This window comes from Solanum lycopersicum, chromosome 8 (genome assembly GCF_036512215.1).
Source record: "Solanum lycopersicum chromosome 8, SLM_r2.1".
Classification (NCBI taxonomy): domain Eukaryota; kingdom Viridiplantae; phylum Streptophyta; class Magnoliopsida; order Solanales; family Solanaceae; genus Solanum; species Solanum lycopersicum.
Genome location: NC_090807.1, coordinates 3,991,519 through 4,018,773, shown reverse-complemented (window position 1 = coordinate 4,018,773; position 27,255 = coordinate 3,991,519). Strand labels below are relative to the sequence as shown.

Sequence of the window (27,255 nt, the reverse complement as noted above, 5' to 3'; positions counted from 1 at the left end):
AAGAGGCCACATGGGAGAAATATGAAGACTTGTGGCAATTCAAAGACAAAGTCCAGAAGTTTCTGCAGCAATGCGCCGCGGTTGTTGCATCATCAGGTGGGGGATCATGTGACGTCCCGCCACAATTCCAGCCTGATTCCGCATTTGGATAGGGGCAGAACATTCTAGAGTTGTGCAGAGAACTCTAGAAACTTTTGGAAGACTCAAGAAGGCTAGGGAAAGTCCTAAAGTAGTGTAGAATTCTCTAGAAAGGGGACCAAAGTGTAAATATTTTAAGGATTTGTAAAGTAAATATTAATTGCACCCTAGTCCCTAGGAAGTAGTATAAATAGAGGTGCCCCTCATTTGCAAAGACATCGAGCAAGTTGTAAAGCAATCTTCCAAAGCAATACAAAAGCCTTCTTCAAAGCTCTCTTTCTTGTTCTTTCTAAGTTTTTCAAAGCATTCTCTTAGCGTTTCGAGTCTTAACCTTGAACTTACAAGATCTTGAAAGATTAGTGAGTAAGTCGTCAAGGGTCGCAAGGAGTCTTAGCAAATACTCTAAGTCCGTGACAATACACTTGCAATACAATCTAGTTTACTCAAAGTCATAGATGTAACTAGTAAGTATACACTGACTAAAAAATGTAGCTTACCTATACAAAAACTATAAACAGCGATACACTCAAAAAGCTAAAAATAACTTATATGAAGTATTCACTGATTATATTTGAAGTATGCACTGACTATACAATTACGATCAATTTAAAATCACCTCTAAATAGTCATGAATTTTAAATATGATTTCCTATCCTTGTTTAGAGTCTTTTGATATTAATTTGCTTAAAACAATTCACATTTGCAGTATATATATTTTTTTTTAAAAAAATAAAGAAGGAGAATAAAAAGAAGATAAGGAGGCAAAAACAGAATAAAAATTAAGAAAAAGAATGAGAAGGTGGAGCACAAAGCATAAGAACGACAACGACAACTATCTATATTTTTTGTAATTAAATTGAACGAAAGTCCTTCTTGTGTAATTATATTTTTATATAATAATTCATTTGGACGGTCCATCCATCTATGGATTAAGAGATGTGATAAGCTCAACTTGATATCTATAATCTATTGCACGAATTACCAAAATTATCTATGAATTGTGTTTTTCGATTTAACTAATAGAAATAGTCACCATGCCATGAATGGATATTTAACTAAATGCAAAATGATAACTCCGCTCCTTTTGTAGGTCAAAGCAAGCTCTATATTTGTCATAACTGTCTCGAGATAGAAAAGGTCATCTTAGACTTACAAATCAAAAAAGAAAATGTAGGAATTCAAATAAAAAAAAAGAAGATAATAGACTAGGAGAAGTTCAAATAGTATCAAAAATTTATTTGCCTTCAACATTTCGCTCAACTAAAATCCTTCCTAGTAAGAATGATATTTGAAAGGTTCAAAATTTTCTAAACTCCCCTCTCCAACTCGAGCGTTGAACAGAAAATCCCAAAAATAATTAATGTAAATAAATATATTAATACATAATAAAAAGGCATATACAATCTCTTTTGAAATTTATTATCATAATTTTATGTTTCGACAAGAATCATAACACGAGACATCTAATTAAGACTTTACGACGGTGAACATATAATTGTGTCATAAATGAGCCGGGTCTAAACACGCTCGATTTTTACATTCTTTTGTCAATGGAATTCAGCCGACAAAATTAGTCACAAAAATGCAAGGAATTAACCAATTACCACTCGTTTAAGCTTTTCCGGCCACTGAACACTGTGAAAACTCTACATCGAATATCGTGATTATTTATTTATTGGGTTTATTAACAAGTTTCACTTTCGCTTGATCTTCATTCTTCACTGTTTCTCTTCGATCCAGAAAAATGGCGAATTTTTCCAATCAAATGCGACTTTCCTCAACTATTCTGAGGCGTTTACATCAAAGAGTTGCTGCTGCTGTGAATTCATCTTCTTCAAGAAATTTTACTACAACGGAAGGTCATCGTCCTACTATTGTTCATAAGCGTAGTCTTGATATTCTTCACGATCCATGGTTTAACAAGGTAATTCAATTTTCATGTTTTTTTTTGAAGGTGAATTCACCAAATCGTTGTGTACTTAATTGATATTCTCAGTATTTGGTTGTGTAAAAATGAATTGTGGATAGATCAGTAAAATATGTTCTTTTGCTTTGTCAGTTTTTTTTTTTTTGTTACTGGGTAATTTTAGTAGCTCTCAGTTGGTTGGCTATGTGAGGTCCCATTTCACCTCCGAACCCCTCAATTTAGAAAAGAAAGATTTTTTTTGTTATTGGAAATTTGTGATCTCTTTTGTTAAGCAAATTTATTTGATATTGGAGTTCTATGATCCGCAGAATTGCTATTATTCATTCTCGTTTTATGAGGGAGCAGTTTATGTGCAGCTAAACTGATCTATGGGCAACTTGCTTTAACATAGAAACACATGTACTGAGCAATTTTGCTCAACAAGGTTGGATTAGATGAGCACACACGGAATGTTGTAGTTGGGACTCAAATTGGGACTTCCTGTGCTATGCCTCGATCACTCAGTTATTCCGTTGGACTCGTGCTAATTGTTAATTATAGTTGTGCACTACAGAGTGGAATTCCTCTATGCACTAGTGAATGAAAATTTAGGAACGTGAGGTCTACTTTGGGTTAATTATAAGAATAATTAAATCCTGAAATCAATATGAAAGTGATGAAACAGGAACCAATAGTAAGATAATTCGTGCTGCCCTGGTGTTTGTTTATGCAATCTATTCGAACCCTCAATAAATATATAATAGATTAAAGGAGGCCGGTGAATTCACGTCAGGGCAGGGGGCAGTTGTTGTAGCTTACTGACTTTCGACTATTGAACTAAAAGTACACTATTCCAGCAAGGTATAAACTTTAGCTATCTGTATTTGTTGAGAGTGATATCCAATCCTCAGGGAGTAGTCCATATTGTGAAATTTTCCGCCAACAAAATCCATTCCTGGTTTCGTAGTTTTTGATTAATGTATGTGAAAAAATGGACCTTGTGTTTAACTCAATCCCGAAAGCTAGCTCTTGAGGGTGGATTGTTTAAGATGCTTTAAGGAGACAACTGTCCATTGCCCTAACCATGTGAGACTTAATTTCCCATCCTCCCCCTTCCCCTGCACGCCCAAGGACCGGACAACTGAAGCGTGGATAACGTAAACACGGGAATCCAACATTGAATTGCACAACAGCATGAATCAATGAGTCTTGTCTCTAATACCATATGTATTGTTTGGGTAGCCATAATTAATGTCCTGAAGTTCTTTATAATGTTATTAAGTTTGCTCAACTCACTGGGCAGTTGCCATGCTCCTCGCCATGAGTAAGCTTGGTAGATGGCATGAGATCAATTAAACAAGTCTTAAAGACTGCATCGACCCAAAACTATTTAGGAACCTTTGTTTGGAGTGGAAGTGCCAGTTGTCTCATGCAAAGGCTATTTCAGGTTCAACATTTCCGATTTGAGAGGGTGTATCAACACGAGATGATTGGTGGAGTATCACGTGTTGTCTCATGTCGAACTTAAATGATTCTGACATATACTCTCACTCTTTAGTATGTGCACAATAGTATTAAATTGGGATTTAACTTCAACACAAAAAGCACAAAAATTGGGAATATACTTGAGATAATTTTTTCATAAAGTAACCCCAAGTCATTTGATAAAAAATCACCCACAAAGGTTAGAAAATACTTGAACCAATTTTGGAGTTTAGACACAACATGACATGGTCATATCAAAATGAGCTAAGCCAAAACACTCTCTTCGTTTATTAACTCTAGGACCTATCGAGCTATGGTGATATTTTGCACTGACACAACTCACATTCCAATGAAGAGATACTATGAAACAATAGGTCGAAGCTTCTTAAAAGTAGACAGATGGATGTTCCAACCGACCTTTATCAAAAAAGGATGTTCCAACCAACTATCTGCTTAAAATGGAGACATGACTTTAGAACATGCAACATATCGAGACCACCAATCTTCAAGGATGTAGAGACCATTAGATAATGTCTTGTACTAATAATTTGCTTCGTCATACCACTAAAACATACTCAGTATAATCCCACAAGTATAATTCCACAAGTGGGGTCTGGGGTATTTGTTTCGTCATAAGGTCCTAAAATAGACAATGATACGAAAAGAATGAGATATAAAAGTTTACATCTTAAGTTACAGTCTACTCACAAAGATTAAACTAAAGGCGAGTTTTGGTTCACTACCTCAAAAAGGTATGGAGTTTAGCTGTCTGTAATTGATGAGCTTGATATCCAATCCTCAACGAATAGTCCATATTATGAAAACATCTTGTTTTTGTCTTCAGTACCACCAAAATGCGTTCCTAGTTTCGTATTTTTTGATTGAATTATGTGAAGAAATAGGCCTTGTGCCTAACTATATCTGGAAAGCTAGCTCTTGAGAGGTTGATTGTTGAAGAAGATATAAGGAGACTGTAGCATTACGCCCTTCATCAGTATGTTTCATTTTAAACAATTCATCTTCTGTCTTTATGTGCTTGAATTGGAGTATTAACTGGCAAAATTGTGTATAGAAATGTGGATAATGCAACCTATCCTGATCACTCGTGCTGGTAAGCATTGTGCGATACGCATTTTCTTGCATTAAACTATTTCATATTGTGAACATGTGAACACTGGAAAATACTGAAGTCAAGATTCATATATGTATAAATTTTAGGGAACAGCATTCTCATTTACAGAACGTGATCGTCTTCACATTCGTGGCCTACTGCCTCCAAACGTGATGTCTTTTGAACAACAAATTGCACGGTTCAGTAAGTCCCTATCCACAATTTAATTGCTATCAAATTTGGGCTATCTTCAAAGTCAAAATCTATGACACTTTAGAATCTGAGTGTTGTAATGAATAGAAACTTTCTCGCAACCTTTTAGTATTCATTTTTTTGAGTTTGAGATGAAATTTGTAGTTTTCTTCACAATTGGAGATTTTTAGGATTATGTGGATTTTAACAGTGGATATTTCTGTCTTTTTGTTTCTTCTAATATGCCTCGATAGTTTCTCACTTTTATTAGCGGAATATACTTTCTCCCCTTCTCAATTCCAAGTAATGGATCCATTTACAGTTTTTTTTTTTTAATTTTCAAAAATTGAATTGTTAAAGCTCAACAATTCTTTCCTGAAATTTGAATCCTTATAGCAACAAACTCAGAGTAGGCAACCCCCCCCCCACCCCCCAATAAGTGCGTTTTTGTAAGTTCATTTACTTACATTGCCAATTTTAAACCTTTTTCTGCATGTAACAGTGGCTGACTTGAAGCGGCTTGAAGTACAAGCTAGAGATGGTCCATCTGACCCATATGTTTTGGCCAAGTGGCGCATACTTAATCGCTTGCACGATAGAAATGAGACTTTGTACTACAAGGTGAGTGATTGAACATGTCTTTCAACAGCACTACGTTGTCTTGTGGCGCTCTATGATAACATTTAGGGGTCTTTTGTTGGAGGGATTAGGAAAAATAATTCCAATATAAATTTCTGTATAAAATTTACAATGCTTGGTTGGAGAAATTTCGAAAGTAATCCACACATATTTAATGCAGTCTTTGGTTGGTCATAGTAAAAATCATTCCCTCATAACTAATGCGACACTTAATTGGCGGTATTTCATGATAAGAACATTGAATTACGCGGGAATCTATGTATTATTTTATGTGCCAATATGAAATAAAAGTACATTTATTAGCATTGTGGAGATAAAAGTATTTTAAGACAGAAGTACCCTTAAAATAAGTAATCCCTTTATCACTGTTCATGTATTATTATCATTATTATTATTATTATTATTATTTTTAATAACCGTGGTGTTTGGTCCACTCGCGTGCACCTCAACTAATTTCATGGGATACTTACTTTTCATCACATAACAACCTCTGTCTTATTATTCACCTTATAATAATTCCTTCATTATTATTTCCTGCATACACAATCCCTACGTAAGACCCGCATATCTAGTATGTGAACTAAACGACCCTTAAAGTGCCTAGGTTTGCAAATCTCAGTCGGACATGTCTCTTGCACTGTGACAATACCCACCTTCTTTTTAGTAACTACCATTCCAGTGCATAGCAAACCTCGCCCCCTAAAGAAAAAGAAAGCAACAAGCTACAAGCTACGTGTGGCATTCTTTCCCTCACCCTGGAATTGACAGTTGCCGAAGAAATACAAAATACTTGCTCTTAAGAATTTCTTGTCTTTCAGCTCCCATGTGTCCTTTTTAAGATCTGTTTATGATTTTTTAAAATCCCGAAGCATCGGATCCAAGCAGGACCATTTCCAATTACATAAGCCATCAAAGATCTTCGGTTTTGTTCAGATATGGCCTCTAATGGGTTATGTAGGATATGTCTCTGTCTCTTTTGTATAGAAGCCTTTATTTTTTTTCTCTATCTCTCTTTATATATATATATAGCAATGCACCCATTTTTCATTTACCTAAAATACCCTAACCATCTCATTTAAAATGGGACTTCTCTGTCCTTTCATTAGAAAAATTAAAATCAAACACACCTCCTCTCTCTCCTCCTTTTTTTGCCTCTTTCTCTTGCGTTGCGAGTTCCACTGCTACTCCAAGACTGGCGAGCTCTGGTGTTTGGATTTCAATAATTTTTTAATGCTCATATAAGAGCTCATAGAAAATAGAAACTAAAAGCAACATTAAAGTTCTTTGTATAGAAAAAAAGTTAAGAAAATAATAGGATGGGGAGGAAATGATGGGTAAATGAGTTTGATTTTGATCGGGAAAGAATTTCTTAGGAATTGGAAATAATGGAAGATGGTTAATTTTATTTCTCTCCCCCACTAAATCTAATTAGTCATGTTATCTCTAATTCTTTTTCAGGTTAGGCACATCATCAAACATTTTGTCACTATATCAATATCGATGAGGGAAAACAATTTTAGCAAACTATTAAAAATCATACATCAAGATGTCTATTTTCAACATGCATGAGTAAAAATCAAATAAAATCTCTGACATGTAACAGAAATGAAATAAACAATTTGCCAAAAAAAGGGAAAAGCTTATTAATCACCAAAAAGAACATCACATTTAACAAAATTGTGATCACCAACAAAAAAGGTGCATCGAATTAAAAAGGAACCCCCTACTGTGCTTTGGTGGCAATTTCTTAGAAAGGGTTAGCATAAAGATTGTTGTGCTCTCTAAGTCCTTGTGCCTCGCCAGGGCCATTTTAGAAGAAGAATAATAATTTAGTAAGAGAATATAAGTGATAGAGAGGGAAAATACCCATTTTCCAATATTCATCAGAAATAATTAGCATAAAGAACCTGTAACAAAATCAGACCAAAACCAATTTTTATTTCCCCAAAAGGAAGGAACTTGTGATATCAAGAAAAAGAAGAAAATAACATGAAATCGAAAAGAAGAGTACCTTAGGAATTACGATAAGGCACGTTGTAAACCCAAAGAATGAGAGAGAAGAAGGAGGGTGTCAAAGTGAGAGCAGGGTTAGTGATTTATAGGTAGGTTAAAGGCAATATTGGTGGGTTGCATACATGTGTAATGTACGCACATCACAAACAGACGAAAAATAACTTTCATCCTACCTCAACCTCATACTTATTTGGACACATGTGTTGCATGTTGTCCCATGCGGCAAGTAGTACATATGATATAAGTCATATGAGAATTGTTGTGAAAGAATATGGAAAACATAATTAAGTAAGAAGTAATCAAAGTACATATTTGGTGTTCTAAAAAAGTGTAATAGAAGTTGTCATAAAAAAAAAGTGTAATAGAACTTTTGGCATGACATTGAAGTTCCCAGAACCAACAACAACAACCTCCCAGTATAGTCCCAATTCCCAAAAAGGGGGTTTAGAGAGGGTAGAGTGGACTCAAACCTTACGACTAGGCTGTTCATGGAAGACGCTTTGTAAGAGTAACGAACACCAAAGCAGCTAATAGAAAAATATAGAAGTAATGTGGACATAAAAACTAACAAGGAAAACATAACTTAACATACCAAAGAGGGGCATAACAAAATCGAGGAGTAACAAAAGTTGTGAGATAGGCCAACTATGAGACAAATGCTTATTACTTCTGGTAAAAAAATAAATATCGGGAAAAAGATAGAGTGCACCTCTATATCCTGCTAGGAAATGACTTTCTACCCTAATCCGTGACCCCGTGACCTCCATTACTCCATAACTTCCAATCTAAGGTCATGTCCTCGGAAAGCCGGTGTTTGCGCCATGTCCTGTCTAATCACTTCTCGCCAATACGACATTGAAGCTTTCAGAACCAAAAAACTTATTTTGTTCACGGTGCAGACGTTTCTTTGCCGACAATTTTTAAAAATCGAAGTTGTGAACATGCTTTAATATGAAAGACAAAAAGGAGGAAGGCACAAGGGAAAACTTAACTTGTCATACCTAGTAAGTTTGCATATATTTATAAAAAAAGAAGTTTTGCAACTATGCTCCGTTGTGTTTTCAAAAGGTGCGGGTTAGGCATATTCTTAATGTCCATTATAAAAGATGATTAGTTAATGAGCAAAATTTGATATATCACGTTAGATAATTCATCGTTAATTCAATTTATTAGGTGAAGCAACATTAAGTTAACTTATATTGGTTTGTTATCAAAAAGTTGTGTATGAGGAACTATGGATGAGAGTTTTTCCTTACTGTGGCAGGTTCTAATGGAAAATATTGAGGAATATGCACCCATAGTGTATACTCCTACAGTTGGTCTTGTTTGCCAGAAGTACAGTGGATTGTTCAGACGTCCGAGGGGCATGTACTTCAGTGCCGAAGATCGTGGGGAAATGATGTCAATGGTTTACAACTGGCCAGCTGATCAGGTTTGTGTATATGTGAACCAATCTATATATCAAGCTTCACTTGTTATACTGGGAAGACATTTGAATATTGTGGTCTTTCCTACTAAATTGATGTGAACTTCTCTTAGTTACCTTGTACAGATCATTTGTACTTCAATATCTTCCTCGATACACACAGATGCATATTGTTTTGAAGTTCCGCTTATAAAAGGGCTGAAGAAAACAGTGAAGTAATCGTGCTGGTGCTCTGCAATTACTCAACAGTTGATTTTTAGATGAACAGAACATGTCAAATTGAGTAGATCATAACACTATGCAGCACATCGATTTGCTTTTGCATAATATTAGGTACACATTATATGTCAAATAGAAGTTTTTCATCGAAACAGCCTACCGCCAACACAAATGGAGAAAAATGAAGATCTTGTGGCTCTTATCAAGAAAAATGAACATATATACAGTTTCATTGCAATACTATCAATTGACTTATCCTTTACAGCCCCACCCATCCCTCAAAAAGGGAAAAAAGGATAAGGAGGATAAATTCACTTAGGGCCCATTTTGCCATAGATTTCCCAAATATTATTTGGAAAAAAATTTGGCAGATAGTGTTTGTCCATACAACTTGCTATTATTTGGCAAATATTTTTCGCAAATATCCCAAATTTTCGAATACTAGTTTTTTCTAATATTTGGGCCAAATCTCATTATTGGGAATCTTTTGGAAATTGAAATTTTACCCCAAAGTTTTATCTTTTATAAAAACACTCTCATAACATATTTTTTACGTGAACACTAAAATAGTGATGAAATATTCAGTGAATATTAAATGATGATGTGGTTGTCGATGAAGGTGATGAACAATCGGCTCAGGGCAACAAAGTCATGTGTTTTATCTACTTCACGATGTATGAAATAATGCTTGTTTCGCTCACTCCAAACTACCACATTGCTCTAGCATCATGGACACTATTTATTATTGTTGCAACGAAGATCTAATTGACTTGTAATACAAACTTATGATTAGTTTTGATAGTTTTTAAAACTTGTGGGTATAAATCATATTTTTCTAAAAAGGTGAAATATATTTCCCAAATACTATGGCCAAACACATGGTGAAATTTCATCCAAATAATATTTGCCAAGAATATTTGGAAATTTATGGCCAAACACTAGCTTAGAGTTGTAATTGGTCTTGTGAGATAGTTAACTCTTCCTTTTGACTTTCATCTTGTTCACTAGCATGGATGATTCTACTGCTTCTCCATTATGTTGGATCGTAACTGCTTTTATTTTTCTTCTGATAGTTATTTTATAGTAACTATCTTTTGACTTTGATCTTGTTCACTAGCATGGATAATTCTACTACTACTCCATTATGTTAGTACGTAACTGCCTTTCTTCTTTTTCTTCTGATAAGTTATTTTATATATCAACACTCAACAATGAAAGTGCATTTCATAGCTGGAGTTGCAATGTAGGTTGACATGATTGTTGTAACTGATGGAAGTAGAATATTGGGTCTTGGAGATCTCGGAGTTCAGGGAATTGGTATTGCAATTGGGAAGCTGGATTTGTATGTGGCTGCTGCTGGGATCAACCCTCAAAGAGTATAATCTTGCTTCATGTTGCCATTTCATATTGCTTGATGAATAAGCTTGCTTTCATGTAGTAAGCACTAAAACAAATCAATTTTGGTCCATGTTGCCTCTTCATATTGCTAGATGAATAAAGTTGCTTTCATGTAGTTAGCACTAAAACAAATAAAAGGACACGGGAAAAAGGGAAAAAAATTACTTATGGGAAGTGATGGAAAGAGGAAATAGATAAAGTATTGGTATGTCAAGAGATTTTATTTCTCTTTATTTGAGAAGTTTTGTTTGTTAAAAAGGGTTGATGCAATTGTCAGTGACTCTTGAAGCATTTATATCTTTGCTTGCTTTAGGAAATGAATGAAAATGAAGTTACTATGTCAAGCACTTTATAACTTTCTATTATGGTTCTTGTATTCTTTTAAAATTGAAGTATTGTGTTATATCTAGTGAATATTAGCAGTCTTTAATAGTTCTCTTATTGTAGAAGCTACTTTTTAGTGGATCCACTTATTTCTGAGATTGCTGATGTGAGGCATCAGATGTCTGTAATTCCTTCTGATATAGTTTCTCTTGCCATTTTTAGTTTCTCATACAAACATGTTTTTGTACTAAACTCTCGTCTTTAGCATTCTTTTTAAATTTAATGATTCCTTTTTCTGTTTTCAATAGGTATTGCCTGTAATGATTGATGTTGGAACTGACAACGAGAATCTCTTGAAAGACCCTTTATGTGAGTACTTATTCTTTGTCACGATTTACGGTTCATGTTAACTCACATATAGTTCTCCAATGATCAAATCAATACAAACTAACTACTACATTATGTTCTTTTTAGTTTCTGGAATATATCCCTGTTTATCCGTCTTTGTTTACCTGAATGAATTGGTGTATATTAACACAGTTGCTTTTAATATTTTAAAGGAAGGCTTGATCATACTACTCATTGAAGTGTGCGGTTAAATGGGATTTTATGTTGTGTACCTGGCATTTGGAGTTACACTAACTCATGTATTATGAAAGGAACTTCCAAAATACAAGCGCATATGAACTTTGCCTGGCAGATGCTTAGCATTTCTTCTGAAAGGAGCTAAAAATTTTGGTCATCGCGTATAGATGTACTTGCTTCTGATATATCCTCCTTAGTCCCGTTTCTCCTTCCTTACCAGTAGTAGTAGCATTATTCTTGTAGTTCCTTGTCCTTTGATTATCGCGTTATTTGGCTGTTGTTATTCCTTCTCTACGAATGCTATGCTTTCCTTATTATTTACTATGTCCTCTTTGATTCTGTATTTTTCTTTTCTATTGTCTTTGATATGTGTTATTTGAGCTGAGGGTTTTTTTGGAACTTGCTTCTCTACCTCCATGAGGTAGGGGTAAAGCCAGTGTATATTCTATCCTCCCCGAACCCTACCCGTGGGATTATACTGGTATGCTGTTGTTGTTGTTGAGTACTTATTCAAACATCCTGTTTTCATGCTCTTTAAGTTTATCTATATGGATACAGTAGATTGTGGAAATTTCTTATTGCAACTATTGTTATCCCTGATAATTATGATTGCTATTATTGCCTACTACCTTTCGAAATCTCGAAGGTGTTAGATCGTTTTTTGATATCTATTGTCACTCGGTCATATTTAGCTTGCTACCAGTAATGCCTATTCATTCAGGTTATCTCTCTCATTTTTACTGAAGTTGAGGATATTCCTTTTTCATGCTCATAGATTTGGGACTGCAAGAGCATCGGCTTGACGGAGAGAAGTATATTGAAGTAATTGATGAATTTATGGAGGCTGTTTTTACTCGTTGGCCCCATGTGATTGTGCAGGTACATCCCATGGTTCATTTGAGCTCTTTTCTTCATTCTCCTAACTAATTTCACGCTATGTCTGTATTGCCCTTAAATTAACAGTTTGAAGATTTTCAAAGCAAGTGGGCCTTTAAGCTGTTGCAGCGTTATAGAAACAACTACAGAATGTTTAATGATGATGTCCAGGTAAATAACTTTATCAGTCATTGCCAAAGTATTTTGGGTTTGGAAAAATGTGATTACAATTGTAAATGGGGGTGAACAATAAAAGTTGTTGACCTTACTTACTGACATTCTTAGGATTAGGGATATTGATTTACTCAAAAATCGAATGAAGCAAAAGATTAAGCTGCTACAAACATCTATAAAATATTCAAGGCATCTACTTGTTATGTATCTGCAAACCTTGTGTGAAGAAAAGAAAATATTATGTGCATTCACCCCACGTGTCTCATCTCGTGTTTCTTAGAGAGAGTGCAGAGTTTACTCAATAATTATGATATTCGTGTTTGCTTTACATGGCCATACTTCCAGAACATTTGCTTGTTCTTGGATGCCAGAAAACGGAGGAACTGTAGAACTTGAGATGACAAATTGTATCCATCCTTCGATACATTATTGGCCTTTTTGTTTGTGATGGGTGTTTCTTACTCTCAATGAGACATTTTTGCTTCCAGTATCCTGATTTTCTCAAGTCATTTTTCTTATTTCCTCTTGAAATTTAGAGCCGTAATATATCATTCTTATACACGTCTGCTCTTATCTTCAGATCAGATAGAATTCCTTACTGGAGTTCCTTAAAGTTTCTGTGCTCTTCATTGTTTAACCAAGTTTTGTGTTACAAGTATGATATAATTTTGTTTTTTACTCAGGGAACTGCAGGAGTTGCTATTGCTGGTCTTCTGGGAGCAGTAAGAGCACAGGGAAGGCCAATGATTGATTTTCCAAAAATGAAGATTGTGGTGGCGGGTGCTGGAAGGTTAGACTAGTAAACTGTTCTTTTCCTCTCACTGCACCATATAATTTCTTACTTGAGTTATTAGTATGCCATTATACAAGTACTGTTTCATTGTTCATATGCTTCATTCTCTCTGTATTGCATTAATGTACTATTCTTTCTATGTTCCAAGTCACTCCTATCCTGTTGTTCATATCTCATTGCCCTCAATCCTAGACATAGTGTTCGATTAAGTATAGTGGATTTGGTTATTCAGTCTTTGCATTACTGGTTGAATGGTTAGTTATGGTAGAAGATGTCGGTGTGATACTTAAAAGGAATATGGTCTCATGTTGAGTTGAATTATTGCTTCTCTCCATTTCGTATGAGTTATTTGAGGGGCGGGGGAACACACACTAACACATACATCGGGAAGTGGGGAGGATGGAGAGTTTGACTATGTTAAAGAAAATGGACCTTTGGTTGAATTCAGCCCTAAGGGCTCATTTAGTATGAGGGATAAGGGGTGACTAACCCCGGAATTAATTTTAGGATGGGTTTATCCCATGTTTGGTTGGGATAAAATCGCTGGATAACTTATCCTGGGATTGTAGTGTTATTTTTGTTCCACATTGAGGGTGAGATAACAATCGTGGATAACTTGTTCCCCAACCAAATGAGCCCTAAAGCTAGCTCTTGTTGTGAGGATTAACCAAGACCATATAAGGAGGCCACCACCATTCCCTCAACCAAGTGGAAAACTTAACACCTTCTTGTACACCTAGGGCAGATCATTTGGAATGTGGACAGCAGAACTTGCAGCTCAATATTGTGTCAACTAATAGGGATGAGTCTGCTCTGATACCATGTTATAGAAAGTGGACATTGGGCCTAACATAGCCACAATAACATGCTCTGAAATGATCTTCATAAAAATAAATAAAAAATAACCAGCTCATGAAATGAAAATTGTCTTAATCTGGAACACTCTAATAAACGAGTAGAATACTATCTGAGACATTTGGTGCACTGACTTTTCCTCCTTTTGTTATCTTAGAGCTTTCTTAAGGTGCCTTGTTCTCCAGGTGTAAATCTGTTTTGAGGAGCTCTTTATGCAGCCAAGATACTAGTTGGAATATTTGAAACATCTCATCCTTTCTTCCTTTTCTAGAGTTTATAAGTTGATCCAAATTATATACTGCTAGATGTACCCTTTAGGTGGAAATCCAGGTTGAGACCTATATCATCCTGCTATGTGATGTCAGAATCATTGGAAGTGCTAGCATTCGTGGCTTTGCTCTGCCTCCAGTTTTACTTGAGTCCATTTTACTTCTTAGGAATAAACAGAAAGACAGCCTGCCTTTTGGACATATCATTGTGGACTATATTCTAACCTAATGTTAGCTCTTATTTAATGAATCGGAAATATGAATGTTTTGACATTAGTAACTTTTGAAAGTGTATCTCTATGAGCTATGACTTAAAGAACTTGGCATACTAGGCCCGAATATCCAATTCGCGCCGATAGAAAAGCATGGTTCTGTAGTCAAAGCAAATTTCCCAAGACAGAGGGCAAGCCTATGATGTTTAGGTGCACATTACACCTTAGGCGAATCCTACATCAGAATGGTTGAAAAAGTTAGGAACTTTATAAGAATGAGTTCAAAATCAACTTTTGAGGCGTCTTTTGGGTTAAAGCCCATAGGATAAATCCATGTGGGCTTAGGCCCAAAGCGTACACTACCTTGACAGTTGGACCTGGACCGTTACTCGGATGACAGTGGTTTGGGGGTTCTTTAAGGACCGATTCACTTTATGTAGATTGACTTCGCACACTATATACTAAAAGTAATTAATTATGATATGAATTGACCATCTTTAATAAATTGTTTCTTTATCTTGATCTTTAATTTCGGTCCTCCTTACCATACTCATCCTTAAACTTTACCTAGTAGTAGGCTGCAAGAAATGCCATTTGATTGGGACATAATTTTTATCATGCAGAGTGAATAGAGAAGTTGGAAAACGAGACTTGAGTGGCTTGTTTTCCTTATTTTTAAATCTTAAATTTCTTGCTATCTGCATGAGAGACTTTTTGAGCCTTTTGCATTTACGCTAAATCTTTAAGGTTTCTATATTTTAAATCTTTTGGTTGTACAGTGCAGGAATAGGGGTTCTTAATGCTGCTAGGAAGACAATGGCAAGAATGTTAGGGAATACTGAAGTTGCTTTTGAAAGTGCAAGAAGTCAGTTCTGGGTGGTTGATGCCAAGGTAAGCATCCCCTCGTACACCCTTTTGACTCAGAACTTTCCTTGAAGCTTCAACCGAGCAGTATGACATTTTTTTGTTATTTTTTTTTCCTTGTTTCAATGACATTCTTGTTATCTTTTTCTTATTGCGGGGTTAGTACCTGTTCATAATTATCTTCGAGAATATTTACCTTTCCTTTTATCCTGTTATCATCATCCTTTTTTACGAATAGTAGAAATGATAGTTTTCATAAAATTTTTGTTCTTTGTAAGTGCATTTAACTTTTGAAAATGTTGTCTAACCATTGGTAGAAATGATAGTTTTCACTATTGCTAGTATTTTGTTATCAAACTCCTGTCCTGCAGTGTTAAGACTCTTGCCTAAGTCTTGAAGGCATGTGCAGCACATGGTGGATGTTTTGCTTAGTTTAGGTGGTGCAGGTGCATCAGTGTGGGCGTAAAGACACCAAGCTACTTTGAGGCGTCTTATCACCCATAAGCTCTATTTTGAAAGATGATTTTATCAGACAATGGATATTGTCAACAAAGGGACATATTTTGTTAGCGAATGTAATGAATGAATTTGTTACTGACTATATAAATCAAAGTTATAAATTTACTACTTCCTTTGACTAGGCACGAAATTTAGGAAAGTAAGCGAGACTTTAAAATCTTGTGGTCTTTAAACTAAAGATGTATATAATGTACCAAAATGCCCTTTGTATATGTGTTCTTAAACATGCCAGATGAGATGTTGGAATTAAATGGTTACTAAACATAGAATGTGGCATTCTTTTAAAACAGACTAAAACAGAAAGATTATTGAGACAAAGTGAGTATAAGAAAACTAGCATTTATCCTCTATTATGAATTTAAGATTTCAAATTTGTGTTTGAATCAGAAGTTTAAAATGATTTTGGGCTTGGCTACATTATTTTACTTCATATATTTCATTTAGTGGTATTTTTTTCAATACAAATATTCATTTAGTTGTTTCTTGTATTTACTGCTACTTTTTTTGCATCATTCACATAATTTTCATTTGTTTCTTCATTTACGTCATGCTTCACTAATGGTCAGGCTTGAATTATGCCTTGCACTTGAACCTTATCAATCCTTGGTGCTTTTCTATGCACACCTTTGCCAATGCTGATCCAGAGCCCAATGCATACAGATTTAAGTGAGAGCTAAGTCCTGTGAACAAGTAAAAAATCTGATGGTGGTTTGGGTATTGTGTAGAAAAATGGGGAAAAAAGTACAGATACAGCAACAGAGTGGAATATCACTTATCAATGTAGAAATTTGACGAATAGTGAGTAATTATAGGGTTATACATCATATTTAGTATCAGCCTCTTTTCGCAGTAATTATAAGGTCAACACAACAAGCAAGGTCCTGAAAAGTGCTGACATGCTTGTTGCCTGTGAGCAGTTTTCAATTTAGACTTTGGTAGTGCCTTAAATGCATTTAATGTGTTTCTTTGTCTTCTCTAGCTTAGATTGTCGAAGTAGTCTGATCCAATGGCTACAGTATAATGATATTGTAAATGTTCTTTTTTTGATAAAGTTAAAGTTAATGATATTGTAAATGTTAGTCTGGACTTCTTTTGCTTTTCTATATTCCTCTGTGGATATAAAATTATTTGGGGAAGTGAAATGTATTAGGTGGGTTTAACTATGACATAGTTATTGATGGGTGTTTAACAATGTACCTAGGGATTAATTACTGAGGCACGTGAAAATGTTGATCCTGATGCTCGCCCGTTTGCCAGAAAGATCAAAGAGATTGAACGTCAAGGTCTAAGTGAAGGCGCAACTCTTGCGGAAGTGGTAATTAACCTTTATCCTTTCATGAGTGAAAACTGACTTTCTCATTTTTATTGAAGAATCGGGGCTTTTATGATCTGTCACTCTGTCTCATCTTAGTTAGGACTCAAAGTTTTCATAATTTCTCGATTGCTTACTCTGAATATACGTTAAGTAAATTTAGATGAAAGGAAAATGTTCACTTAATGTCTGTTTCATCCATCAGATGAACATTTGAAATCTCAAGGAAATGTTGCCCGAGGCAAAAATAAGAAATTGCAGTTGTGTTCCTTATAAAAAAAAAAGAAAAAGAAATTGCAGTTGTGTTCAAATGCAACTAATTATGTTTGTGGGGCAATGGAAACTAATTGCTCAGATGAGCAGAAATAATATGATGATGGATTAACTCTGATAAGGCCAGCCAAGATATATTAGATCTTTAGATTTGACAGTTTGCCTGAATAATGATGCTGTGAACTTGTCCAACATGAAAAACAGAACATAGATCTTGATGCAAATCTTCCATAAACTAAAAGTGTGAAAGCATTCTACAAAATAGAGAGATCTACAAAATAGAGATAATGTAGGTAATTATGAGGTTGTAAATTAGCTTTGAATCACGTTGCCAATCAACTGTTTTCTGGAAGGCTTGTCTTTTCCATTGTGAGAAGCCATAACAGAGCTGAAGAGAAAGAAAGTTAGGTATGAGATGGAGAGTATAGAGATAGAAGCTTATATACCAAGAAATGCATTGATTCATGAGTGAAATATCCCATATGTTCTTTGCCATGTACTATTAGTATGACACAAATTACAATGTATTGATTCCAATCAGGTACGCGAAGTGAAGCCAGATGTACTTCTTGGTTTATCTGCTTGTGGAGGCTTGTTTTCAAAAGAGGTATTGCATATAGAAATTGATAATTTGAATCTCTTTTAGCTACATAGATATATACTGCATGAGAACATAAAATCTTGCGTGATAAATTTTAGCGAGATTTAGGATTCAGCATTCTACCACTGATGAGAAGCAACATGCTTCTCCAAATTTACTTTTTCTTGAAACTGGTAAATTTTTGTATTCCTCAGCATTAAGGGCCTATGCAGGCCACCTCCCAAAAAACTGTTACAAGAAAGGAAAAAACTTAAAAAGAAATACTTACAGAGAACCTATGAATTCCTTAATTGGAACTCCTCTTCTATATCCTGGTCTTTACACCAAAAACCTAGAGTAGTAATTACATTCCATTTGAATCTTCTGTATTGTACACTCCTTTCCTTCAAAAATTCTCTAATTCCTTCTTTCCATATAATACACCAGATACATGCTGGAACTGTTCTCCGCCATTTTTTCTGGATTTTGCTTCTCCAAATTTACTTAACATGATACTAGCATTTTTGTTACAATCTATATCATGATCTAACAATGTTTGCCAAATTTACTTAACAAAAAAGTACCTCGCTTAAAATTGTTTGCAAGTGTTCATGATTATCAAACATTCCATGTATCTCTAGCTGAAACCGATCTCTCTCTCTGTGTATTTGATGACCTTTGGAAACTAAAAAAGAGAAAATCAGGTCAGTTTAAGGATTATCATTTCATTTTTGATTAATAGCTTACTTCTTTAAAGTTTAACATAGAAAACATTGTGCTTTAGTTGGAGCACAATATTTCCCTCCCATATCTTTCTAAGCATTCATGGAGCTGCTTTAAACATTACTTACAAAGGGAAAGAAAAGGAGAATGGTATATACAAATCGAAAACATACAAGGTTTTGAGAAATTGTGAAATGTGAATATATCAGGTACTGGAAGCCCTTAAGCATTCAACTTCAACCCGGCCTGCAATTTTTCCAATGTCAAACCCAACGAGAAATGGTATATACTAATTGAGAACATACAAAGTTTTGAGGTTGATAGCATTCTCATTCACTGTTTTTCTTCATTAATAGCTGAATGCACCCCTGAGGAAGCATTTTCTGTTCTCGGGGAGAACATTATATTTGCAAGTGGAAGCCCATTCAAGGATGTGGATCTTGGTATGTAGAGTATCAAATTGGTTCTAAAATCTGCTATCAGTATTTTGAGTTCCTCTGTCTTGATAGAGTTTTCATACTTTTCTGCTTTTGGTTAGTAGTTTTGGAGTACTGGTTTGTATGCAAGTATTATACATATATAGCAATTACAAAATAGTAATTTTATGTAAATTGTAATACTCCCTCGTTCCATTTTATGTGATGATTGTTGACTGTTTATAATAAAAAAGGACAATATATGGAGTTTTTGGAGCTGTTAGGGAGATGTTGGAATTGACTGTATGGATATTCCCACCAGTCTTTTGTAACTTTTGGTTTTTGGTACCCGTCAAAATAAAAATAGGAATATAGAATCCTACTTAGAATAAGAATAGGAATAGTGTTAGGAATAGGACTAATATATAGTTTCCTATTTCGTAAAGGATTGTATTACATTGTCTTTAGATTGAGATTCCATCTAATAATTTAGACGCAAAACAATTCAATAATATTCCTCTCATATATTTCTCACATGGTATTAGAGCCTCTATGCTTGGTAGAGAATCAATGAGCGTCCGCTGCTGGCCCATATATGCTGGCCAATGGTTAACAGAAGTAGGGCCAATAATATATGTATGAACCCCATATTCAGTGGAACATTGAAGTGACTTTCTAGGATTGATTTTGTGTCGATCCCATATCCGTCAGTGTTTGTGTAGCACCGTGCCATATTGATAGTGACTACTTTTCATATCTAATTTGGTAGCGCCATGACATCCTTCCGATGACTACTTTCTCATATCTAATTTGTGTAGCATCGTGCCATCCTTTCGTTGACTACCTTCTCATATCTAATTTGTTTAGCACCTTGCCATCCTTTTAGTGAGTACTTTCTCATATCTTATTTGGTATAGATGAAGGCATACAAGATAACTCAATAATATTTGGGTTGACAATTGTTTTATCTGCATGTGAATTTTGCAGGAAATGGTCATGTTGGACACTGCAACCAAGCAAACAACATGTTCCTTTTTCCTGGGTTAGACTCCAAATGTCCAAGTTTAAGATAGCTAGTCTAAGCTCTTCTATACTCTCTTTACTATTGACTTTCTTTCCTCCTAACAATATCTTCCGTACATGCTTCAGAATAGGACTTGGTACTCTTCTGTCTGGATCTAGAATCGTTTCAGATGGCATGTTACAGGCTGCAGCTGAGTGGTACTTCCCTTTTTTGATGCTGTTGTGAAGTTTCCAAGTCTATTTTTATCCATAGCACATGAATAGCTTCTACTTCTATTTTCTAAGTACAGTGTGGATTTTACAGTTTGGCTGCATATATGACAGAGGAGGAGGTACTCAAGGGTATTATATACCCTTCGATATCCAGGTATATGCTTTAGGAGTATTAGGTAACTTTATTTTACAGGTTTACAAGGGGACAACTTGCATACCCCCCCCCCCCCCCCACAAAAAAAAAAAAGGTTTTTTGCGGGGCTGGGGGTGGCTTCTTTGATCTACAAATTGTAACTGTGAGACTAGTAAATCATATTGTTGAGTTTAACTCGGAAATAATAAAATAGGATTACCTTTTACTATAAAAAATATATCTAATGTCAGTAACTGTGCCTATTTCTTTATTCAACTAAAAACCAATACAAAACAAAATTCACAGGACTTATTATCACACCTTGGGGCTTATATCAGTGGGTCTTACATCTCGCCCGTGGTAGACAAACATCGTCTCATGCCCTCGCCTTTATATAACTGTTGGAACGTAGTTGTGGATTGTCATTTACATTTAAAAAAGACACACGGGAGCAAAATCTGCTCATATGTTTTGCCTCTGCTGTTATTCTTTCCATCTCAATCAGTTCCTAGCAGCAAAATCAAACATTTACTGCGGGGAACTCACAGATTAATTCATATGTCATACTTACTGCCGTCTAAAAATAGATGAGGAATAGAAATTTTCGCAGTTTGACTGAGAAGTTGCTTTCCACTAAAAGATAAACAAAAATAGAATTTCAGAAAAATAAGTAAATTCAATTTCAGAGACAATGCACCTGAATTTCTTTAGTCGGAGACCAATAAGAAACTTTTCTCAAGTTGGGACCAACTCGAGTATCTGCTAAATTCCCAGTGAAACCCTCTTAATATAAGTAAATATGTCATACAAAGCTCCAGACTTCCTCAGCCGTCTTAGATCTAGTTCTCTGTGTCTCAAAGAAATCATTTTACATTTTGAAATGCATCACTAAGATGTTATTGCTCTATATGCTTCAGATTTGCATTGTTGCTAACATAGTGAATGATCTATTTTCATCACAGGATACGCGATATAACAAAGGAGGTAGCTGCAGCTGTGGTGAAAGAAGCTATAGAAGAGGATCTTGCTGAAGGATACCGTGAAATGGACAGCCGAGAGTTACGGAAACTTGATGAGGTATTTTTACTTTATGGATCTTTCTATGTACCAGTTACTTTGGAGATAAAAGGAGTTTCCCTAGCTGTCTTTGCATGATTGACTTTTTTGGACTATGTAATTAGTTAACTCAGTTACGGATGAACTAACCATTCGCATATCGGATGAAGTATGTGCTATTTGCATGTGTTATAGTTGATGGAATTGGCGAGGGATTCAACTAAGTTTCAACCCTCTGGACACAAAGAATTTCGTAATAGGCTAGAATTAAGTCAGAATGCAAGTTAAGCTCCCATAAGAATGAAGGCATATATGAAGAATGATTGTCAAATGAGACTGGTGCGTAAATGCAGGCAATTTGGATATCTTAAGTTCATTTTGTTCTAGTATAATTGCAATGATAGATAGAGATTTAATATACAAAATTAAAATTGGATTGTCACAAGTCACGGACCGATTTACCTAAGTCGTGATGGTACCTAAACCTTACCTGTTAGGCTAACCCGATAATCATGCAACCAATGTTACCTAAAATGGCATAAGTAAGTTTGAAATCAGGAAATCAGCACAAGGACATAAGTTTAAAAACAATGCAGTGTGGAAAGGTCTAAAATAACCCCCAAAGACTGGTGTCACAAGTCATGAGTGTCTAATGGAATAATACTACATCGGTGTCAAATTACAAATACTGTCTGAAGGAAAACAGTAATGAAACAAGATAGGGGAGAACTCCAAGATGCTGTGTAATAGGCTTAACAGCTCTCCCCAACAGTGTCCAAGTATTCTTGGACCCGCTCCTGAGCTCCAATGGTACTAGGGTCAGAAACGGCTCAAAAGTGCAGCAGATGTAAGCACAAGTACACCAACTCTTACGCCGTAAATAGCATCGGCCGCCCCAACAAGGTAGTAAGGAGGTTGGTCTAAAAATACCCACTTAAATAACCTGTAATAATATTATAATCTTTTTTGACAAAATAATATTATAATCTGAACAAAAGTAAAGCACATAACATCATAATGAAGTATGCAAGTATAGCATATTAATATATGCACAGATGTAGCATATTAGGATATGCACAGATACGCAAGTTGGAAATCATGGATGTATGATAAAATATTTGACCTTGAGTCCTTCACTCAACACCGGTGCTTCCAGTGCAATAATCCCGAGTGTACACTGCATCGCTGCTTTAGTGATCCGAGTGATGCAGCACAATGATCCTGCCTGTACAAGCCGCACGGACAGCTCACATGCTAACTCGTACGGACGTGTCGTAGTGACATCTAAGTATGAAATCAAGTATGCAATTACAAAGTTTCATACAATGCATGACTAACAACTAAACATCAAACATGTACACAACTCATAATGTTAAATTAGCATGAAAAACACGATGCCTATTAGCATAATTCTATAATACTTAAATTTGTGATGATACAGAAAGAACATGTAAAGCATGTAGACAATAATATCTTATATCCCATATAACAATCATAACCCCGGTACCCTCTTATCTCTTGTCATCTTACATATTTGGTACTTGCATATACATTAGTATACATAAAACATTATTAATTTGGAGAAATTCCCTTATTGAGGTCAAAGCCTTATCTTACCTCGATCTGAAGTAACTCTTAACCTTCTCAAACCGCCTTTCCTCGCTCTGAATACTCAACTAAGCTTGATCTATTCAAAAGAATACTCTATAAGGTTAGATGAATCCTTGTTGTCGATTCCATATTTGAAAGCTCCGTCGAAGCAAAGTCAACCCAAAAAGGTCAACCCCGTGTGTCGTGGTCAAATTCCAAAATAAATTTATGTATTCGAGTTACTCATAACCCTACAAGTCCGAATCTACAATTAGATTTCTAGTCCAACTCAGGAGTAAGTGCGTGAGAACCTATTTTCCTCATAAGGAAGATAGTTTTAATATTGGAATGGTGTTTAATATAACAAGATATAGAGAATTCATACATCCGATCCCAAAAGCTAGTTCACAAGGCGCGAGAATTGCCTATACCATATAAGGATACCAATTATCTATTACACAACCAATGTGGGACTTCTGGCTCCACTTATCCCCATCCTCTGCACGCCCAAGACTTTGAGATGTGGAGCATGGACAATATAACATGGGAGACAACATGGGTAAACCAAGGACTGGGATGGATCTGTACTCCTATACTATGTTAAGAAATGGGTCTTCGGACAAACCCAACTCCAAAAGAGCTTGCTCATGAGGTGAGAACTGCTAATGACCATTTAAGGATACAAATTATCCATCCCACAACTGATGAGGGACTTCTAACAAGGTCCAATAAATTGATTGATTTCTACTATTTAGCTTGACTTTGAATTTTTGGTTTTGTGATAGTATTTAGAGAAGAAGCAAGAAGATGTAGTATGAAATGAAATAGAGAAACATAACAGTCGATTAAGGTTAAAGGGAACTGTATAAGCAGTGTGTGAGTCCTGTTGTACTATTGTGCATAAAAAGCATGAAGCACAAAAGAACCAAAATCTGAAGTAGAGCATTTTCAGTTACCAGATGATGTGACTCACGGGGACATTAAAAGGATCTGCAAAAAAGGGACTCAAGCATGAAGCTAGAACTCATTAGTACGCTCCACTTCGATGAGCTATTGCACATATTACCTGCTTCATAAAAGGTCATTCTATATATTTACAGAAATGCCTTTGGCAGATGATCACCTCAATATTTAGAAGCTGGCTAAAGTGTTATACCATATGGGATCTTAACAACTCTCTTATAATTTACGTCTTTTATAATTCTAGAAATGAACAAAAAACTGTTCAGCTAGCATAATCATCATAAAAGATATCCTCTTCCATCCGTATGCTCATTATTGTAGGTGCTACTTTGTTTCTTACTTCCTGAGAGAAATTGAAATAACTAGGTAGCCCTCCTAATGCACTCTCTCTCCTTCATCCACAGATTGATAGACCTTGAAACTGGTTTGGCTCTCCTTTTTTAGGATCACCATGTTCCATCATTTCTCAAGGTTTCCCGCTGATGTAGCTTCTCAGAGTGTTATTGCACTACCACTTAGGAAAACCTAAACCTTTTTTGATCGTTCGAGTAGTTTGTTCTGTTGGTTGTAGTAATTGCCTACAGTAATATTATTTCAAAACTTGGTTACTTTAATTGGTGGAACTCTATTGCAGGCACAAATATCTGAGTTCGTGGAGAACAATATGTGGAGTCCGGATTATCCAACACTGGTTTACAAGAAAGATTGATCATCTATGGATGCTTGCAAAGCTTCATTTTTTCATGTTTCTCGCAACATCAGGAAGGGCGTGATGGATCAAATACGATAATGGACATTTTGTGACATGATGCATGGGATCATGTTAAATTTAACATCCAGTAATATCCCATTCATCAACATTTGATTGACTGATGACTTCTTGATATTATAGCTTTTATTGAGTAGTCCATAAGTTGGTTGTCTGTAAAAGTGAATAAACTTCCAGTTCTGACTTCGAGCTTCGTCAACGCAGACGATGTAGTCTTATGGGCTGTTGCTGCACAAATGTACTATAAATTGCCCTGTGATGTAGTTGTTGTGTAGAAGTGTTTGTGAAGTTCTGATAGTTCTCTGTACTCTATTTGACTTGTACAATAAAGGGATCACTAGTATTCACACTGTTTCCTCAAAAATATTACTACTAAACAAAATGGGATAAACTTTAGTACATAAATGGAGGTAGAATTTTTCGATTCAAATTTGAGCTCCAGTGCTCTCTTTAGTTATAGTAACCGAATTGGTAGTACAAGAGCCATTTCATTGTAAATTTATGGAGCTTAAGGGGTCGGATCTACGTGAATGTAAATTCACTCGATAAAATATTACACGATATATGTAAGATGTGTGTAAATTCACTCTGCAAAATATTATAAGGTATATGTAAGATATGAGTGTAAATTTGCTCGGCAAAATATTACACAGTATATATAAGATAGTTTTTCAAACTTTTTTCCATATATACTAATTTCGAACAAAAAAGAAGAAAGATAGCCAAATGGTAGTAGATTGTGTATCTTTAGTTTATGGGTTTGATTCTTGTATGGATGCACATGCTGCCTAGTTTTTTTAAAATTTAATTCTTTTGAGTTTGTACTTTCAACTCTAGTTCACATATTAATATTTATTTTTTGAAGCGCCTGACATGAGATTTTGTTACTAGTGATATGAAAAGAAATTTGAAATGACTTTTTTTTAAAGAAAATAAGATATATATATATATATATATATATATATATATATATATGTTTGAGAGTACTCGTTAAGGAATTCGAGTTTAGGTAATGGCTGAAAACATGGGGAAGAAAAAAAAGAGAAAACTAAACAAAAAATTAGCTAAATAAATTTTCACATGCTTATTTTGAGTGTGTGTTACGGGAAAATAAGCTTAAATTGCCGGTTAATTTTTCAATTAAAGAAAAAGGACAAGTGGGTCCTCATTCTTTTCTCTGTTTTCTGATTTTTAATATTGATAAAGAAGGATGAAATTATTATTTTAAAAAATTTAAGGATTTAAAATAGCATTTTTAAAATTGTGATAAAAACTTAAAGCTTGAATTGTATATCCCATTAATTTTTGAAGAGTTTCTTTTTAGATAGAACATGACCGGACGGGGAGGACGAAGGGACGGAAATTAGGGAAAAGTTTTCTAACTTTTTGCTTCTTCTTCAACTTTAAAATCATTCAACTTTTTCTATTGTGTCTTCTTTTTGATCATTCAATGTAAACTTTCTTCTCTTTTCTATTTCAAAATATTAAAATTAGGGTTTCATAAAGAAGAAAATCATTATCATCTATCTATGATTTATTTTTTTTTTGTTATTTTTGCATTGCTTTTGTTCCGTTTGAAGTTGACATTAATTCAAAAGAGTTTTTTAGTCCGTATAAAATTATTTTGCGATAATGAATTTAATGAATCAAATTTAGTAAATTCAGGCAACAACTCTCGTAATTGTATGGACAATTATCGCAGTTGTTTCAGCCAACAACTTTCGTAGGTGTCTGGACAACTACTGAAGTTGTTTATAGGAATATTTAGAAGTATCTCTCAGATAAAAATGGTCCAACAACTGCATGTAGTTGTTGGACGACTAGAATCATTCAGATGAAAAATGGTCCAACAACTGCATGTAGTTGTTGGACGACTAGAATCTTTCAGATGAAAAATGGTCCAACAACTGCATGTAGTTGTCGGAGGAGACTCGATAAGTTGTTTCCACAACTACAATAGTTGTTGGACAACTGTGTTCAGTTGTTGATCAGTTAATTAGTTGTCAGACAAATAATATAATTATTGATGTGTATTACAATAAAACATTTTTTATTGATCCTATTAATTTAATTTTATACTATTTATCAAATTTTAAAACTATTTTAGTGTAGATATAATGCGTCAATATAAGAGGAAGAGAATTGGAACATCTTCTTCCAATCCAAATGCTGGAGAAAAAGTTGTGAGCTTAATTGCTGCTAAAAA

The 27,255-nt window shown here is 35.0% G+C and overlaps 1 protein-coding gene across 2 annotated transcripts; it reads left to right on the top strand.

Moving 5' to 3' along the window:
* Window positions 1–1,533: 1,533 nt before the first annotated feature.
* On the top strand, window positions 1,534–25,413 carry LOC101246159 (NAD-dependent malic enzyme 62 kDa isoform, mitochondrial). 2 transcript variants are annotated; one of them, XM_010326388.4, is made up of 20 exons: window positions 1,534–1,775; window positions 1,879–2,062; window positions 4,748–4,844; window positions 5,335–5,453; window positions 8,749–8,916; window positions 10,377–10,505; window positions 11,160–11,220; window positions 12,212–12,315; window positions 12,400–12,483; window positions 13,170–13,276; window positions 15,395–15,506; window positions 17,200–17,313; window positions 18,125–18,190; window positions 19,096–19,168; window positions 19,243–19,329; window positions 20,290–20,344; window positions 20,452–20,523; window positions 20,630–20,692; window positions 21,634–21,748; window positions 24,915–25,413. In XM_010326388.4, exons 2-20 carry the CDS (start codon window positions 1,883–1,885, stop codon window positions 24,987–24,989), a joined length of 1,881 nt encoding a protein of 626 aa, XP_010324690.1. In that variant the 5' UTR covers window positions 1,534–1,775; window positions 1,879–1,882; the 3' UTR covers window positions 24,990–25,413. The 2 variants fall into 2 exon arrangements, with proteins under 2 accessions (XP_010324690.1, XP_010324689.1); XM_010326387.4 differs by having other exon boundaries at window positions 1,636–2,062.
* The last annotated feature ends 1,842 nt before the right edge of the window (window positions 25,414–27,255 follow it).